The sequence below is a fragment of the Myotis davidii genome, unplaced genomic scaffold (assembly GCF_000327345.1).
Source record: "Myotis davidii unplaced genomic scaffold, ASM32734v1 scaffold1377, whole genome shotgun sequence".
Lineage (NCBI taxonomy): Eukaryota > Metazoa > Chordata > Mammalia > Chiroptera > Vespertilionidae > Myotis > Myotis davidii.
The window spans coordinates 354255-371155 of record NW_006288854.1 but is presented as its reverse complement, the minus strand read 5'-3'; the positions used below and the strand labels follow the sequence as shown (position 1 = coordinate 371155).

At 49.0% G+C, this 16901-nt stretch overlaps 1 protein-coding gene across 4 annotated transcripts in view; it reads right to left on the bottom strand.

Annotated features, from left to right (window-relative positions):
- Window positions 1-16901, bottom strand: part of NUMA1 (nuclear mitotic apparatus protein 1) — a 44809-nt gene that overhangs the window by 9502 nt on the left and 18406 nt on the right. For all 4 annotated transcript variants that reach the window (XM_006761036.2, XM_006761038.2, XM_006761035.2 and 1 more), the window contains 11 exons: window positions 12213-12292; window positions 10195-10277; window positions 9539-9619; window positions 7988-8075; window positions 6379-6490; window positions 5715-5872; window positions 5351-5468; window positions 5144-5261; window positions 4674-4814; window positions 3583-3705; window positions 47-3445 (listed from right to left, as the gene is read on the bottom strand). In XM_006761036.2, the coding sequence (XP_006761099.1) occupies window positions 47-3445; window positions 3583-3705; window positions 4674-4814; window positions 5144-5261; window positions 5351-5468; window positions 5715-5872; window positions 6379-6490; window positions 7988-8075; window positions 9539-9619; window positions 10195-10277; window positions 12213-12292 (4501 nt within the window). The remainder of the gene's footprint in view (window positions 1-46; window positions 3446-3582; window positions 3706-4673; window positions 4815-5143; window positions 5262-5350; window positions 5469-5714; window positions 5873-6378; window positions 6491-7987; window positions 8076-9538; window positions 9620-10194; window positions 10278-12212; window positions 12293-16901) is intronic.

The following is a 16901-nucleotide window of genomic DNA, read 5'->3' as shown; positions in this document are numbered from 1 at the left end:
CTCTCAGGCCCAATCTTTGGAGGAGGTGTTGAGCTTGGTGCCTTACCTGGGCAGTGAGTTTCTGTCTCTCTTCCTGGAACCGCTGTCTCTCCTCCAGGACCTTGACCTTGGCACCCTCATACTTGGAAGTCATCACCTCCAGCTCCCGGGCGGTGCTCTGTACTTCCCGCTGCATCTCAGCCAGATGGGCCTCGGCATCAGCACGCACAGCTGCCAGCTCTTGGTCATATTTCTCCCGGGCCTGGTCCAGCTCCACTTCCAGAAACTGCCGGCCGAGATTGGCCTTCTCTCCCAGCCCCCGATTCTCCTCTGCCAGCAGGCCATGAGCCTCCTTCAGCATGCTCAGCTGCTCTGCATAGTTGGCCTTCTCTGCCCGCAGCTGCTGGGCTGCTCGCTCTTGCTCTGCCACCTTCTGTCGTAGGGGCATCAGTTCCCCGAGCTCCCGCTGGGCTCGCATCAGCTCTGCCCGAAGCCCACCAGCTGCCTGCTTGCTTTGCTCCAGCTCCTCACGATGGCGTTTCTCAGCAGCTGCCTGCTCAGCCTGCAGCTGCTGGCACAGGTGCTTGGCGGGCAGCAGCTCACTCACCAGGGCCTGTGTGCTGGTGTGCTCTAGCTGCAGGGCAGAGAGGGCTTGCTCCTTCTGGAAGAATTTCTCCTGCCATGCCTTTAACTCTTGGCCCAGCTCCTCTGCTCGCTCTGCTTGTGAGGCCAGCTCCTGTCGAAGGCTCTCTGAGGCCACCCGTTGTTTCTCCGCCTCCTCCCGGAGAGTCTGGACCTCGTCCCGCAGAGCAGAGCTGCGCTCCGCAGCTCTCGCACTGTTGCTGGCTGTCTCTACCTGAAGCAGGCGCAGTCTCTCTTCCAGCTTCTGGCTCTTCTCTGACTCAGCTACAACAAGCCGCTTCAACTCCTTGCTCTCACCCTCCTTCTCCAGGACCTGGCGGTTCAAGATAGACACCTCCTCCTCCAAGCTGCTGATGAGACTGTTTTTTCTCTCAGCCTCCTGCTGGCCCCGGGTCATCTGGGCCTTCCACTCATCCTCAGCCTTGCTGTGGTCTTGGGCCTTCGTGCGAAGGGTGGCCAGCTCCCTTTGTGCTGAGGCTAAGGTGTCCTGAGTGCGTCCCAGCTCCCGGGCCTTCTCCTCTAACTGGCCCCGCACAGTCTCCAGCGTGGCGGCCCGCTCTGCCTGGGAGGCGCGCGCAGACTCTAGGCTACGCTCCAGGCTGGAGGCCTTCTCCTGATGCTCGCGGCACTGCTGCTCCAGCTTGCTCACCTCCGCCTGCAGAGCCTCCGGGTCAGGGCCTCTTCGTTTGGTCTTTCCTAAAGCCTCAGCCTGGGCTCCTGACCCACAAGTGTCTTCTCCACTGGCTGTCCCTAGAGACTGCTGGTGCTCCCCCTCCATCTTGGCCAGCTGTTTCTTTAGTTGCTCCACGGTTTGCTGAAGCTCCCCCAGTTCTGTTCTCTGGGCTGCCTCCTGCCCACGAAGCTTGGCCAGCTCCTGGTCCTTCCCCTCCTTTTCCTTCAGGGCATGGGCCAGTGCCTCCTGCAAGGTAGCAAACTCCACACGCTGCTCATTGAGGGCATTCTGCAACCGCATCTCAAGCTCTGCCTTGGCGGCCTTCTCCAGGACAAGATCGGCTTGGGCTCGGCCCCGCTCCTGGGCTAGCCGGGCCAACTCCCGCTCCTGCTCCCCACGCTCCTCCTCCTGTTGTCCCTGGCTCTCCATTAGCGCAGCCCGCAGCCTCTCCAGCTCACTTCCCATTTGCTCTGCCTCACGCTCCATAGCCTGCAGTGCAGCCTGTGTGCTGCAGAACCGACGCCCCGGCTGCTCTTCCAGCCACTCAGATTCTCTGTCTCCTGCCCTTGGGGGCTCCTTGAGTAGCTCAGAGGAAGTTGTTTCCTTATGCTCACCGGCCTTGCGCACTAAGGCCTCCAGGCGAGCCACCTCCTTGCTGGTGGCAGCCATCTTCTCCTGCAGAGTGGAGAGGTCATCTGCAAGTTTCTGGGCCCTGATCTCCTTCTCCTGAACCTGCTGGTGGGCTCTGGCCAGGCTGGCATGGAGCTGGGCAAGCTCACTCTGCTGCCGGCCTATCTGGAGCTCACTGTGAGCCTCTATCCCTGCCACCTTTTCCTTTGCCTCCTGCAGCTCCTGGCGGGCCTTCTCACATTCCTCCTTCAGGGTCATCAGCTGTTCCTGGAACATGGCACCATACTGGGCCTCCTCTTGCTGGCTGTCCTCATACCGCTCACGCCATGTGGCCACCTCCTTGGCAAGCTGCTTACATTCACTCTCAGCCTCACGCTGGGAGGCTATGGCCTCTGCCAGCTCCCGCCGCAGGGCTTCCGTCACAGCCTGATGGGCCTCCCCAAGCTGCTGTAATCGAGCCTCCAGCTCCTTGCGTCCAGCCTTCTCTTCTTCTAGCTCCTTCTGTTCCTGCTTATGTTGTTCCACCAGGCTCTGGGTCTCTGCCTCTAGCTTGGCGATACAACACTGCTGCTCTTCCAGGGCACTTGCAGCCCTGCGCTTCTCCTCTTCCAGGCCGCCCTGGGTGACCATCAGGGACTCCTCCAGGGCCCGCACCTGCTCCTGGAGCTGACTCTTCTCCTGAGCCACCTTTTCTCTTTCAGTTGCTTTTTGCTGCTCAGACCTCAGCTGGGCCTTTAGTTCTGCCACCTGGGCCTGGGTCTCACACTGCTCCTGGCGGGCTGCCTCAATACAGGCATGGAGTTCCTCCACCTTTTGGCTCAGCTCTGCGTTCTCCCGCTGGGCCAGTGTCACTGAGGTCTGGGCGCTGTCCCGGGCTTCACTAGCAGCCTGAAGTTGCTGTTGCAGCACCTCTAGCTTGGCAGCCTTCTCCTTCTCCAGTGCCTCTACTTGCTGGAGGACTGAGTCCTTCTCCCTTAAGGAGGCCTCCCGCTCCTCAGCAGCAGTGGCCAGCTGCTGGGAGTGGTCTCGCTTGGTGGCCTCCAGCTCCTTGGTGGCCTCCTCCAACTGCTGCTCCTTCTGTTTCAGGCTGGTGCTCAGCTGCTCCACCTGGTGGCGGAGGCCCTGGGAGGCCTGTTCTTGCTGCTGGAGGGTCTGGGCCAGCTGGGCCTGATCCTTTTTGGCCTGCTGCTTCAGGCCAGCCAGTTCTTGATTCTGCTGCTGGAGAGTAGCATTGAGGGTCGTGAGCTCGGAGGTCAGTGTGGCCACCTGGGCAGACAACTGGGCCTCCTGAGCCTGGGAGGCCTTCTCCAGTTCTTCCCTGGCCTGTCTGGTGCTGGATAGAGAGCTCTGCAGCTCAGCAATCAGGCCAGCCAGCTGCTGCTTTTCTTCTTCAAAGTGGCCCCGCTCAGCAAGCAGCTTGGCTTCCTGCTGGCCCCGCTCCGTCTCCAGTGCCTCCACCCTGGTTTGGAGCTGGGTGTTGTCTGCAGCAAGAGTGGCTGCCTCTTGCTTCAGGGTTTCCAGCTGGTGAGATAGAGACAAATTGGGATCAGCATGACTTCTGTCACCAGGGCCCCTGAATGTGCTAAACATGGCCCACACCAACCCCAGCACACGGCACACAGCACACAGGTCTTACAGTTGCTCTTATGCATTCCTACCTGCAGGACGTCACCCAGCACCTCACCCTTCTCCTGGGGTGGGTTCTCCTGTAGCCGGGCCAAATGTTCTTCCAGCTGTGAAAGTTTTCCCTGAAGGATTTCATTCTTTTCTTGAAGGCATTTCTGGGAGTAAAAGAGCCCCACGTGAACAGAAGTGGAAGAGGCACTGGATGTCCCCACAAGCCCTTGTGAACATCAACAAAACATAAGACCCTATCACCTTGTTACCAAGATCTCCTTTTGCCCTCACCTAGGAAAAAACCCTCAGAAATCATGGACCTGGGACCATGAGAAACCTGCCTTTCTAGCCCTAGCTACAGGGCTGAATTAAGTCATGTGACCTGATAATTTCTTCTCCAAGGCCACAGAGTTTACTTCAAATTTCCTCACTGTATACCCTTTCTCAAAGAAGTTTTAGCTTCCAGATTATCCAAATACCCACCCAGCTTAAAAACATACCCTGCCCTCTGGGCATCAATAGCAGCAGCAGCCACAGCACCGCCCCTTCTATACCCCCACTTCCCCTCACTGCTCACTAAGCACCCACAACAGGCCAGACACTGGGTGCCTTTCTGAATTCCTAACCCACACAATAGATCTGAGAGATAGCTGTTACTACCCCTCTTGAACAGAGCAAGAATCTGAAGCTCATTTGTTAAATGGCTTGGCCCAGGGCTACATGGTTAATAAACGGCAGAGTTGAGTTCCTAATAACAGCAATAATAATAGCAACTAATTCACTGAGAGCTTACTTTGCACCACACAATGTGTTAAGTGCTTTCTATGTATTATTATCTTACAATGATTGATGAGGCAGCTACTCGTTCTTTTTCCCATTTTCAGGAAAGGATGCTTAGAGAGAAGGAGATCAAGTAACTTGTCCAAGATCCACACCTTGTAAATAGCAGAGACAAGATTCAAAGGTGTATTGGACTTCTAAGCCCACAATTCTTCCATTAAAGCACACTATTCAACCTTGAACAGAAGTCAGCTTAATTCCCAAAGGCCCAAGAGAAGAGAGCGTCAAACAGAATTCAACTTTGAACATGTGCTCAAGATGGTGGCCCTAATACCCCAAAACAGAGGGTTACCTTGTCCTGCAGGGCTGTGCTGAACTCCTTCTCCAGATGGGCCTGCTTCTCCCCCCACTCCTGAGTGGCCTTGCTGTGCTCCTCTGTTAGGTCATTGAGGGCACCCTGCAGCTGCTGTAGGTGACTAGCAAATTCGCGCAGCTGAGAGAGACAAAAAGGGAAGCCCCATTACCCAGAGTCAGAACTGGTACCACCACCGCTGCTTGCTCCCAGAACTCTAGGACTGGATCCTCCAATGATCCTGTCCACTATCGTCAGGCCAATCATAATGAATCACATCCCTAACTCAGGACTACAGATAAAAATTTAGGGCCACAAATAATTATGGGACAAGGTAAGGGGCAAAGTATGCAGGTCTCTGGAGAGACAAAGGCACCAGACTGGTGTCAAGAAATTCTTCTCAACCCCCTCTTAGGAAATTGTCCAGAAAAACTCAATTCCAAGGGCCTCCAGGTGGGGACATAACACACCTTAAAGGAAAGGTCCCCATTCTCCTCAGAGAGCTGGTTAATTTTGCGGTCCATCTGGCTCTTCTCTGTCTTCAGGTCCTGGCACTGCTTCAGAGTTTCATGGAGCCTCATGGTGAGGCTGTAAGGGAGGAGCAATGAGAAAAGAGTGTGTCCCTCAGGGGTACAGGGTGGGGCAGGGAGCTGGGAGGGAGGCAGATGGAACTCTACCTCTCATTCTTGCCACGGAGCTCCTCAAGCTCCTTGGGCTCCAGCGGACTGGCCGCCTGCTTCTCGTTCAGCAGAGCCAGGCGGTCAATGCGCTGCTGCATCATGGCTATCTGTGCATCTGGGGAGACGAGAGGAGAGGAGAGGAGAGTCAGCACAGACCTAAGGAAAGGAGGGAGAGCAAGGAGGAAGCATCCAATCCAAGGGAAAGGGAAGATGGAGGCAAGGACAGAACCAGTTTCCAGGAGGTCAGCCTGACAGGCCCAGGGCCAACAGAGGGCCTCTTCCTCAGACAAGCCCATTGCTCCCTGGAAGGAAATCCCAGATGCTGCCCACTCATACACATCTGCCGTTTGCCAGCACCCACCCCTCTCGGTGAGGAGCTTGCGGTTCTCAGCCAGCTCCAGCTCCAGCTCATCTCTATTATTTCTCTCATCGGCAAGCTGCTTCTTCAGCCGTCTCATCTGGAATTGTGGGGTTTGCAGGATGTCACCCATGGGGGAGGCTGGAGAACCTGAGAGGAAGCTAAGGAAAGAGATAGCCCAGATGCCATGGTCATCTTCAGGTATAAGACCTAAGTGACCAGCAACAGGCAGGGATGGGGAAGCAGGACACTGTGGATGTGGGCACTGACCGGGAGACCCATACACCCAGGTTCTGTCTGCAGTGCCATTTCATGTCTTGTGACATGACTTAAGGAAACGCTTCTTTCTCCAAGTCAAAAAATAAAGGGGGAGGGAGGTGTTCTCCTTGCCCCTGCAGAGCTGCACTGAGAGAAGGGACTTCAGTGTAATCAACCAAGAAAGGAATTCCATAAACAGGGAACAGTCTTTGAGAGAGGCCTTCTGCCCAAGACAGATCCCAACCAATTCCCCCGTTAGTGCTGCAGCAGGTGAGGACATCCCCGCTTGACAGGTGCTGCAAGCGCCTCTGACGATGGAAGGGGCTGCTCAACAGCTTAGTCTCCATGAGGGAGGACAGTTCAGGACTGAATGCTGGGCCCTGACCCAGGAGAGAGGCTCAGCACATACTTGTTCCCACTGGAAGAGGCAACCTTCTGTAGCTCTAGAAAGCGAACCTCCTTCCTGGCCTGGTGGCTGGGTGGAGAGAGTTCTTCAGAGATGGAGCTAGAAGGGACAGGAGCTGGCGGAAGGAACAAAGCACAGAGGTTAGTAAGAGGGTGAACAGATTTGTATCTTTACACAATTGAAGAACTCCTCTTGGGAGTGAATCAACGAACACATGTAAGCTAAGAAGGCAGCCACTGGGCAGAACCTAAGCAGGATCTCTCAGGTCAGCCACTAGCCTCCTTTCTGAATTCCTCTAATCTAAAATCTTGCACTGCCAACACACTTTCTCACACCTTCTCTTTCCTTGGTTCCCATGATTACTTATACATGGTTCTCCTATTTCTAAACACCCACTCTTATTAGTCTCCCTCATTTGCTCCTTCCTCCTCCACCCACCTTCTAAGCCCTCAGTGTTCAGATGGGGCCTCCTTGCTCTGCTCACAGCTTCAATGGCCAGCCATACAGTGACCTGCAAACCCATAACTTGGCCCAGAGCCTCTCCTCTCACATTTCCAACATCACCTGAAGGGGTTATGAGGAACCTGAATATGAGGAACATGAAATTCAGCAGCTGGAAGAGAACTTGCCAAGACCCAAGTCTTATGTCCTATCATCACTGATGGCCTCTTCACCAGAAGATACAGCTATCTCTCTTTCCATTATGCTTCCAGCCAGACATTTGGTAAAACTGGTCCCTCTCTGTCCTAGCACTTATTCCTTATCATACCTCCTGGGTTTACGCATATGCCTTCTCATCTAGAAAGAGCTTAATGTGGAGGAAAAACATCTTTTAAGACTGTACTCCTACATTCTAAACCAGGAGCAATGGTTGTCTAAAAAATAAAAAACAGCCTTGGCCGGTGTGGCTCAGTGGTAAAGTGTCGGTCTGTGCACCAAAGGGTCATGGATTCCATTCTTGGTCAAGGACACATACCTGGGTTGCAGATTCCATCCCAGGCCCCAATGGGGGCGCATGTGGGAAGCAGCCCATACATTTGTCTCTCTTACGTCAATGTTTCTCTCTCCCTCACCTCCCTTCAACTCTCTAAAAATCAATGGAAAAAATATCCTCAGGTGGGCACATGCCCAGGTTGTGGGCTCGATCCCCAGTGGGGTGTGTGCAGGAGGCAGCCGATTAATGATTCTCTCTCATCATTGATGTTTCTATCTCTCTCTCCCTCTCCCTTCCTCTCTGAAATCAATAAAAATATATTTTAAAAAACATCCTTAGGTGAGAATTAAAAAAATAAATAAATAAAAAACAAAGGTGTGTGTGTGTGTGTGTGTCGGGGACGAAGGAGGTAGTTGCGGTTGTGGTGATGTGATCAAGGAGAACGTAAGCGCAGACAAGATCACTTATTAAGAAGTTTTGCTTGGCTGCTGCCAGGCAGCTAGTAGTTCTGTGTGAACTGGGATGATGGCAACAGGGCCCAGAAATCAACCTACTCCATTACACAATTTTCCTGAGGACCAACTCTGTGTCTTGTTTTAGGGCCAGAAACAACCCCCTTCCTCAACAACTCTGGATCCCAGCTCAGAGAGGTGATCCTCAGAAGGGGTCCCTATTTACCTTTTTGCAAGAAGTTCTCTAGGTCCTCATTCAGGTTTAATCCATCTTCATGGTCTAGCACAAATTTGAGGATGACGGCTAACTCAGCCTAGGCCACAGAGAGAAAGAGCAACACTTAAGTATTAGGGAGACCTAAGGGGATGGAGGTCATCACCCTGACAGTGCCAGCCCCAGGTCTATGGGAGCCCATTCTTCCTCTAAGAGCTGGAAGCCCCATGGTCCAGCCGAGAACATTCCACTAGAGACGTGTTCACCCCACTTGCTCCCACCCCCTCTCCTCCCTAAATATCCACTCAGGGTTAGAGTTTCCAACTGACTTCACTCCTGACCACAAGAGATGAGAACAGGCAAGGGACGGAATGTGCTCAGAAAGCTTTAACATAACTATTTTGGCCTCTTTCAGCTGACCCTCACTGTTCTTTATTACTAGGTGAGAACACCTCAGGGCTCATCCAAAGCTTATCCACCAGCTCAGCTGTAAAATCTTCCCTTCTTTGTCTGAATTCCAAAGCTACAGAGTTAATTTAATTTTCCTGACCAACTCTGCTGTATCCCTTATTCTTCTAGAATCTCTTCCTACCAGCTCTATGACCAGCTTGGAGCAGAGAAAAGGTTGAAGGGAGGAAGAAACCACCTGTTCCTTCCAGGCCACATGACAACACTAACCCCATCCCCAATATGAGCCATGAGCTGAGTACGAAATGGGATGATTCAACATTTCTACCATAACGTGAAGGCCACAGCTCTCTGGACACTGCCCCACCAGTCACCTACAGTATCCACTCTGGCATTCCAGCTGCTTCTGCTCTGGGAAATAAAGAGCAGCTGCTCCTGCAAGAAGCAAGGCCAACACCAGAACCTATATGGCAGGTAGATCCCGGAAACCAGGTCAATTTGCTCTATAATGAAGCAGATGCACCAACTCCTCTTCACTTAGGGGCCATGTAGAGGAGGGAAAGGAGGTAACCACTGAGCTAGAGTGTCGTGGTGGACAAAGACATTCTAGCTAACTAATCCTTTCTACGAGAGGAAAAGAGGAATAAATGGAGTGACAGTATACGCACACAGGAATACCTACATGAAGAGAGAACAATTTTTATGTAGCACCCAAACACAATATAGTTTCTGGTACAGTTATATATGAAAAAAGCTTGGAAGTATAGCCTTTAAAAGTTAGCAAGTATCGGCCTGTGGACTGGAAGGTCCCAGGTTCGATTCTGGTCAAAGGCACATGCCTGGGTTGCGGGCTCGATCCCCAGTAGGGGGTGTGCAGGAGGCAGCCCATCAATGATTCTCTCTCATCACCCATGTTTCTCTATCTCTCCCTTCCTCTCTGAAATCAATAAAAAAATATTTTAAAAAAATAGTTAGCAGTTATCTCTGGGAATGGGATTACTGGCAACCATTATTTTCTTCTTTGTGCTTTTCAATATTTTTCAGACTTTCTAAATGAATGGCTGTAACTACTATATGTGCTCTTTAAAGAAAACAGTGGGGTGAGGTGAAATGCAGGCTGGGCCTGCTAGGTAGAGTGGAGGCACAAGGGCTTACCTGAATCTTATAGTCAAACTGTTCCCAGTCCCTGAGACTTTTGGAGCTCACGGTGGACTGGTATAGGAGCAACATGGTTATCTAGGAACAAAACAGGAGGCAGTCACTGAGCGGAGCCTGTCTCTCTTCTCACTGCCCACCCCCCCACCCCTAAAACCCCTACTCCCATCCCCCAAGCTATTCTGGAGATGCTTCCAAAGCTCCTAGAATTCAGCAGCCCAGGCCACTGCCCTTAAACTGCACTAGGAAACACTCGAGGACTCAATGCCTACGTGCAAAAAGCCATGTGCCAGGATTCCTGCACAGCTAAATACCTGGACTCATGGAACCCTCTAGGCCAGCACCCGGACAGGAGAAGGAATGAAGTAGACTGAGTTAAAAAGAAAAATAGGACAACAGCTGGGTGAGGCCTGATTCCTGCCAGGTCTCCACTGAGGTCCACAGTAATGGTCTAGTAAACTCTGTCACATGGCATGGTCTCCTAGAATCTTTGGGCTAAATTAGCCCCTGCCTCAGCCAGGTGGCTATCAAAACCTACCTCAAACCTCGACAAGCCCCAGAAATAAAGCCCCCACCATTTCCTCTGGGTTACGAGAAGGCTCTGCAGGTCCCTCTGATGCCACCCTTCCACCCCCAGCCTGGTGTTCTATAGCTACCTTGGCCAGTTCCAGCTCTGACCCCTCCATCACCTTCTGCACTGACACCAGGCATTCCGGGGAAGATGGATGTTTTCGGTTTTCTGTAATGACAAGGTAGATAAGAGGTGAACTTCCCAGGGGTCATTCCTGAGATCATCAGAACATCTCAGAGTCAGAGCAGAGTCACTGTCTCTGGTGGAGCTAGAAGATGTCCTCTTCCCCCAACATACATGTTTCCATCTGAAGTGAGCTCTATCCTGGGTCAGTCCAAGGATTACAGGGATAATTCCTGAAGAAAGCAGGCTGGATTCACAGCAGCTCTGGGGCATAGCACTACACTGACCCATCCACACACAAGCTCCTGCTTAGCCCTACAGAGGAGCCCAAAGATTCCAGGTCACCCTAGACCAGTGGTTCTCAACCTTCCTAATGCCACGACCCTTTAATACAGTTCCTCATGTTGTGGTGACCCCCAATTTCATTGTTACAAATTGAACATAATTAAAGCATAGTAATTAATCACAAAAACAATATGTAATTATATGTGTTTTCCGATGGTCTTAGGCGACCTGTGAAAGGGTCGTTTGACCCCCAAAGGGGTCGCGACCCACAGGTTGAGAACCGCTGCTCTAGATTCTCCTTCCAGCCTTGGCTGGTGCTCTCAGTAGTTAGAGAGTCAGCCCCAACACTGAAAGGTTACAGGTTCAATTCCTAGTGGAGAGCATGTACCTGGATTGCAGGTTTGGTTTGATCCCGCCCTAGCTGGGGTGTGTGGGAGGTGGCCAATCGATGTTTCTCTCTTGCATCGACATTTTTCTCTCTCTCTCCCTACTTCCTTCCCTTCCACTCCCTCTAAAACCAATGGAAAAGGTATCTTTAAGTGAGGGTTAACAAAACAACACAACAAAAAAAGACTTTCCTTCCAACTGAGGTCACAGAGGAAGCCTGCAGCTGAGTCATATGAGGAAGACTGGGGATACTTGGTTCTTATGCTGCCAGTGTCTGGGCTCAATTACTAACACCTCGCTTTAATCCATTCTCACCTTTCCTTTAATTCTCTGGAGGTGGAGAAAGCAGATAATGAGCACTGTGCCAGAAGCTTTGCATGTGATCTTATTTACTCCACCCATAACCTAGAGTAATTATTATTATTTCCATTTTATAGACCTTTCTATATCCAGAAAGGTCACACAGCAGTGAGTAGAAGGGCCAAAATCTCAACTTAAATCTGCCTCTGCCCCTATACCAGTGGTTGGCAAACTCATTAGTCAACAGAGCCAAATATCAACAGTACTTCTTCAAAATAGACTCGCCCAGGCCGAAAACCGACTTCTGTGTATGGGCCACAAAGTTTCAATCACATTGTATGTGCGCGCCCGCGTGGTATTTTGTGGAAGAGCCACACTCAAGGGCCAAAGAGCCGCATGTGGCTCGCAAGCCGTAGTTTGCCGACCACGGCCCTATACCTATTGCCTAAGCTAGTGGTTGGCAAACTTATTAGTCAACAGAGTCAAATATCAACAGTACGATTGAAATTTCTTTTGAGAGCCAAATTTGTTAAACTTAAACTATATAGGTAGGTACACTGTTATTAACTTAATTAGGGTATTCCTAAGGCTTAGGAATAGCCACACTCAAGGGGCAAAGAGCTGCATGTGGCTTGCGAGCCGCATTTTGCTGACCACTGGCCTAAACAATTAATTTAAAGTTACCCAAGAAAAATGTTTTTCTTGCAAAGAGGATAACATAGATGCCTCCCTCTCCTCCATCTCCTTGCAGGTGAGGAGTCCTAAACACTGACCCTCTGGCTGTACCTGGAGCGCGAGAAGAGCTCTGGGACTGAAGGGACACTCTTCTTGCCCCAGCTGGTGTGAGCATCACCAGACCCCAGGACGCTGACCGGGTTGTATTCATCTCTGTGGTACAGAGTTGACAGCCCTGGGCCTTTGCCCCTCCAGATACCTATTAACTGGTTCCTCTGGACTCTCAAGAGCTGAGGAAGCAGCTCCTTCCCAGCTAGATAAGAAAGTACTTACTCTGCAGAAAACTGCACACGAAGTCCAGTCTCTCTGGCACTGGCTGTTGCACGATTTGCTGACCCTCCTCAGTGCTGTGGCTAGAAAAAGAGAAGACATTAAGAACAGAGCACTTAGCAGTCCTTCCCTCCTTGCTACTACATCACATACTACCTTCCCATTTCGTCAGGCTTGGTCTGCACTGGATTTGGGAAGGAACCTGACCAGATACTAGAGGGGAGAAGATACCAAGGCACCATTTACTCAGAAGAACTATGTAGGGAGTGGCATGTGGAGACTTGGGCATGAGGTCCCTCTGGAAAGAGCACTCTGACATCCCATTTGTGAATACAGTAATGCACCACTTAACGACGAGGATACGTTCTAAGAAATGCATTATTAGGCAATTTCATCGCTGTGCAAACATCACAGAGTGCACTTACACAAATGTAGATAGTGCCGCCTACTACACACCTCGGCTACATGATGAACCTATTGCTCCTAGGCTACAAGTCTGTACAGTTCAGACTGCTAACAGTGTAACAAGGCACGGTGTTTTTTTATTTTTTATTGATTTTTTTACAGAGAGGAAGGGAGAGAGATAGAGAGTTAGAAACATCGATGAGAGAGAATCATCGATCAGCTGCCTCCTGCACATCCCCTACTGGGGAAGTGCCCGCAACCAAGGTACATGCCCTTGACCGGAATTGAACCTGGGACCTTTCAGTCCGCAGGCTGACGCTCTATCCACTGAGCCAAACCGGTTTTGGCAGCACGGTGTTTTTTAAAAAACTTAGTAAAATAAGTATATTCTAAAATAACGATAAATAGTAAATACCTAAAACAGTTTACTATCAAGTCTTGTGTACTGTACATAACTGTGTGTGCTACACTTTCATACCACAGGCAGGACGGGTTTGTTTACACCAGCATGACCACAAACACATGAGTAATGCACTGCACTATATGGCATTACAATGGCTGTGATGTCACCAGCAATTTTCAACCTTTTTCATCTCATGACACATATAAAATAATTAGTAAATTCTGCAGCACACCAAAAAACATATTTTTTGCCAACCTGACAGAAAGACGAGGTATAATTTTGATTCACTCACACTAGTCGGCTATTGTTGTGTGGACTGTTGTCATTTTTATTTGGTAATCTAAGGGAAAAGAAGTCAGAAGTGCCCCTGACTAAATAGTCAGGTATTGCACATTTTCAAAATTCTTGTGGCACACAGCTGAAAATCACTGCACTAAGCAATAGGAATTTTTCAGCTCCATTATAATTTTATGGTGCCACCATCATAGATGTGGTCTGTCTTTGACCGAAACATCATTTATACAGCATAGCTGTATTTTTTTAAAAAGCATATTTTGAAAATACTATTAATTATTTCAGTAACCATTTCATAATTCAGTCCTAAGTATTATATTCAATAACTGTCATGGAGAAAGCCTTGGAAGGCAATGAATTAAAGTGTCAGGATATTAAGTAGAGATTTTAAAGAATGACAATTCTGATTATTTTGGATTCTTCAATGTGTGGAAGAAGCCAGTGATAGAAATGTCTAAAGGAACAGCACAGAGTAAGTAAATATTGGTTTATATATAGATCCACGTATGAATAAAATGTAAATAAATTTGTAAGCATTAAAAAAAAAAGCACTGTGGGAAGAGGGTCAAAAGTTGATGGAGGCAGCAGAGACAAATGGAAAGCTACGTTCAACAATTAGGAAAAGCTCAAGTAAAGGGCAAAGATGAGGACACCTGGGAAACCTGGCTAGGATAAGAGCGAGAGAGGATGATGGAAAGGGGGAAAAAAACAGGTCGAAGAACTGAAAGAATCAGAGGGAACAAGGCCCTGAAGTGACAGAGCAAAGTTCAACACATTAGGCTGAAGGCTGAGGTGGCAAAAGCCTTCCAGAGGCCAGAACAAGGGACAGTCACTTTTGACCTGCGGCTGTCACCGTGCTGATTTAGCTGGCAGGGAAGCCTAATACAAAGAGAGCAATGAGGGCTGGAGGCAGCAGAGGGAGCTCTCACACAGTCCAGGCCCTTAGCTCCTGGGGCTCAGTCTAACAGCGGTTTCATTTTCAGAGGTGAAGAATCTTCAATAATTAAAGGTCTCTTGCTCCTCAGAACTTCAATCTTCAGGTTTCAACCAACTTTCTGGAAGGCAGGGAAGGCCTTAGATACAGTGGTTCTCAACCTTCCTAATGCCACGACCCTTTAATACAGTTCCTCATGTTATGGTAACCCCCAATTTCATTGTTACAAATTGAACATAATTAAAGCATAGTGATTAATCACAAAACAATATATACCTCTATATGTGTTTTCGGATGGTCTTAGGCGATCCCTGTGAAAGGTTGTTCGACCCCCCAAAGGGGTCGCGACCCACAGGTTGAGAACTGCTGCCTTAGAACCTTCCAGTGCCAGACATCCGGAAAAGCACAAGAGGTAATCAAGCCAAGACTACGAAAATAGCTCCTCCTGTCTCCCACGTGATTACAAAGGCTCCTTCCAAGTGAACCTCCCCACAAGAAGCATTCTGGGTAGCTAGTCCATGATTAGGGACACCTGCAAAGTCTTCAGGAGATGCTAATCTCCTCACAGGCTCCTGCAGGAGCTCTCTTCCCTACCCACCTACAATCTGGAATGCTGTGACTCCTTGCCTCAATGTAGAGCAGTAATTTACCTAGTATATTCCATTAGGTAAAAAATAAAGCGTGTTCTCGGGTTAAATGTTTGAGAAATACTAGGTTAAACCAAACTAAACATTTTCTACATAAGAGGATATAACATGCATTATTTCCTAATCACATTTCATCACAAAAGCATGTATTTTCCCCACTGGGCCTCTGGCATAATAAAGTTGCATAAAACATGCTTTGGAAAAGCCAAGACTACATTCAAGTCTCTTCTCTGGCAGGAAACCATTCAGAACCACTGCTAGTCACACCTCCATCCTCCTTCTTCTCAAGAATTCCTACAGCACTCACAGATACAACTGCATCATTTATTACTGACCACTCTAACTGTGCAAGTTGAAAGCCAGGAATATATAGCAGGTGCTCAGTATGTGTGCTGACTGACAGGTGAGGGATGCTTTATACTGGGAAGAGTAAAAGTCAATGTCGGTAAGACAAATGTCAGGGCTTTAGTTTTCTGATAAAATGCCTCCACTAAACTTTGCTATTCAAGCCTCAAGATGGGACAGCCTTTTCGCTTCTATTCACACAAAGAACAGAAAGAGAAACTTGTCCGAGTGGTTGACTCCAAATATTTTCCCAGAGAGAAGGCCAAGGGGCTAAGGAATAAGCCCTGCTCCATTCTCACAGCTTCTACATGCCACCAACCCTGCCATCCTCCGCTTCCGTCCTCTGAGGACCAGGCATCTGGTTTAGGTTAGCAACAGTAGCAGCATCAGAAATGTAACAGGCAGAACACATCCACCAAAAACTCCCAAAGGAAGTTGGTCTGCATTATCCTGAGATGGAGATTAGGGTTAGCCTGGGATTTCAACAGCCCCTCCCTCTAAAGCAATCTCTCTCTCTCTCTCTCTCTCTCTCTCTCTCTCTCTCCTCCCTCCTTCTTTCCCTCCCCCTCTCCTAGTCTAAAGCTCAGGCAGCATGTTACAGAACAATTTGGAAGGTGGGCATCTTGAATTTTTGAACTCCCTATGAAAATTTCCCACCAAGTTCTAAGTCTAAACAAAGGCACGCATCGCTACCCCTGGATAAATCTACTGTTCTTGTCATCAGGCCAAGGGTATTTATCTTCTCAAAAGCAAAAGTTCCTTGATCTTTTTTCTTAAGTCAGAAAAAAGCAGGCTGTACCCTATTGTATGTCATAACATGAGGCATATTATACCTGGCTGCTTCTCTTTTAGTGAAGTTAAAACTGAACAGTGAAGTAGGTACTACCAGCCTAATGCTTTTATTGGCCATTGATGTTGGTTGCCTAGATCTATCGTTTCATTAAGGTTTGCAAAATAATTATTTTCACTAAGATTAGCTGCAAAATGCTGATTTATAGGTGGTACCTAACTCCACCTATAAAGTAGTCTTGCAAAAATATCTTATACTTACAGCCATAAAGATTTAATTTAAAAATAAACAAACCCTGCCCTAGCCGGTTTGGCTCAGTGTATAGAGCTTCAGTCTGTGGACTCAAGGGTCCCAGGTTCGATTCCAGTCAAGAGCACATGCCTGGGTTGTGGGCTCGGTCCCCAGTGGGGGACATGCAGGGGGAAGCCAATCAATGATTCCCTCTCATCATTGATGTTTCTATCTCTCTCTTCCTCTCCCTTCCTCTCTCTGAAATCAATAAAAATATATATTTTTAAAAACCCTGAAAAAAAGCAAAACAAAAAATCTTAACCCAAACAGATCTAATTACTGTTTATAGGCAACAGTGGGAAGAGAACATGTAAAGCAGTATCATGATGATATAATTAACAAAATCCAAATTATAGGAAATTCTATAGGATCAAAAAAGGGGAGTGTTGGGGAATGGAGTAGAAAACAAGACTTGTGGGAGGAGATGGCCCTGATAAAAGCTCTTCAATACCAAAGCTAAAGATTTAGAACTCAAACTCCTGGCAATGACCAGTAAGTCACTGAGGCTCATCAGCTGTGGAGTATCACAACAAAAGGATGGGAGGAAGGTTCCTGAGATCACATGTGCAGGCAGGGCCTGGAA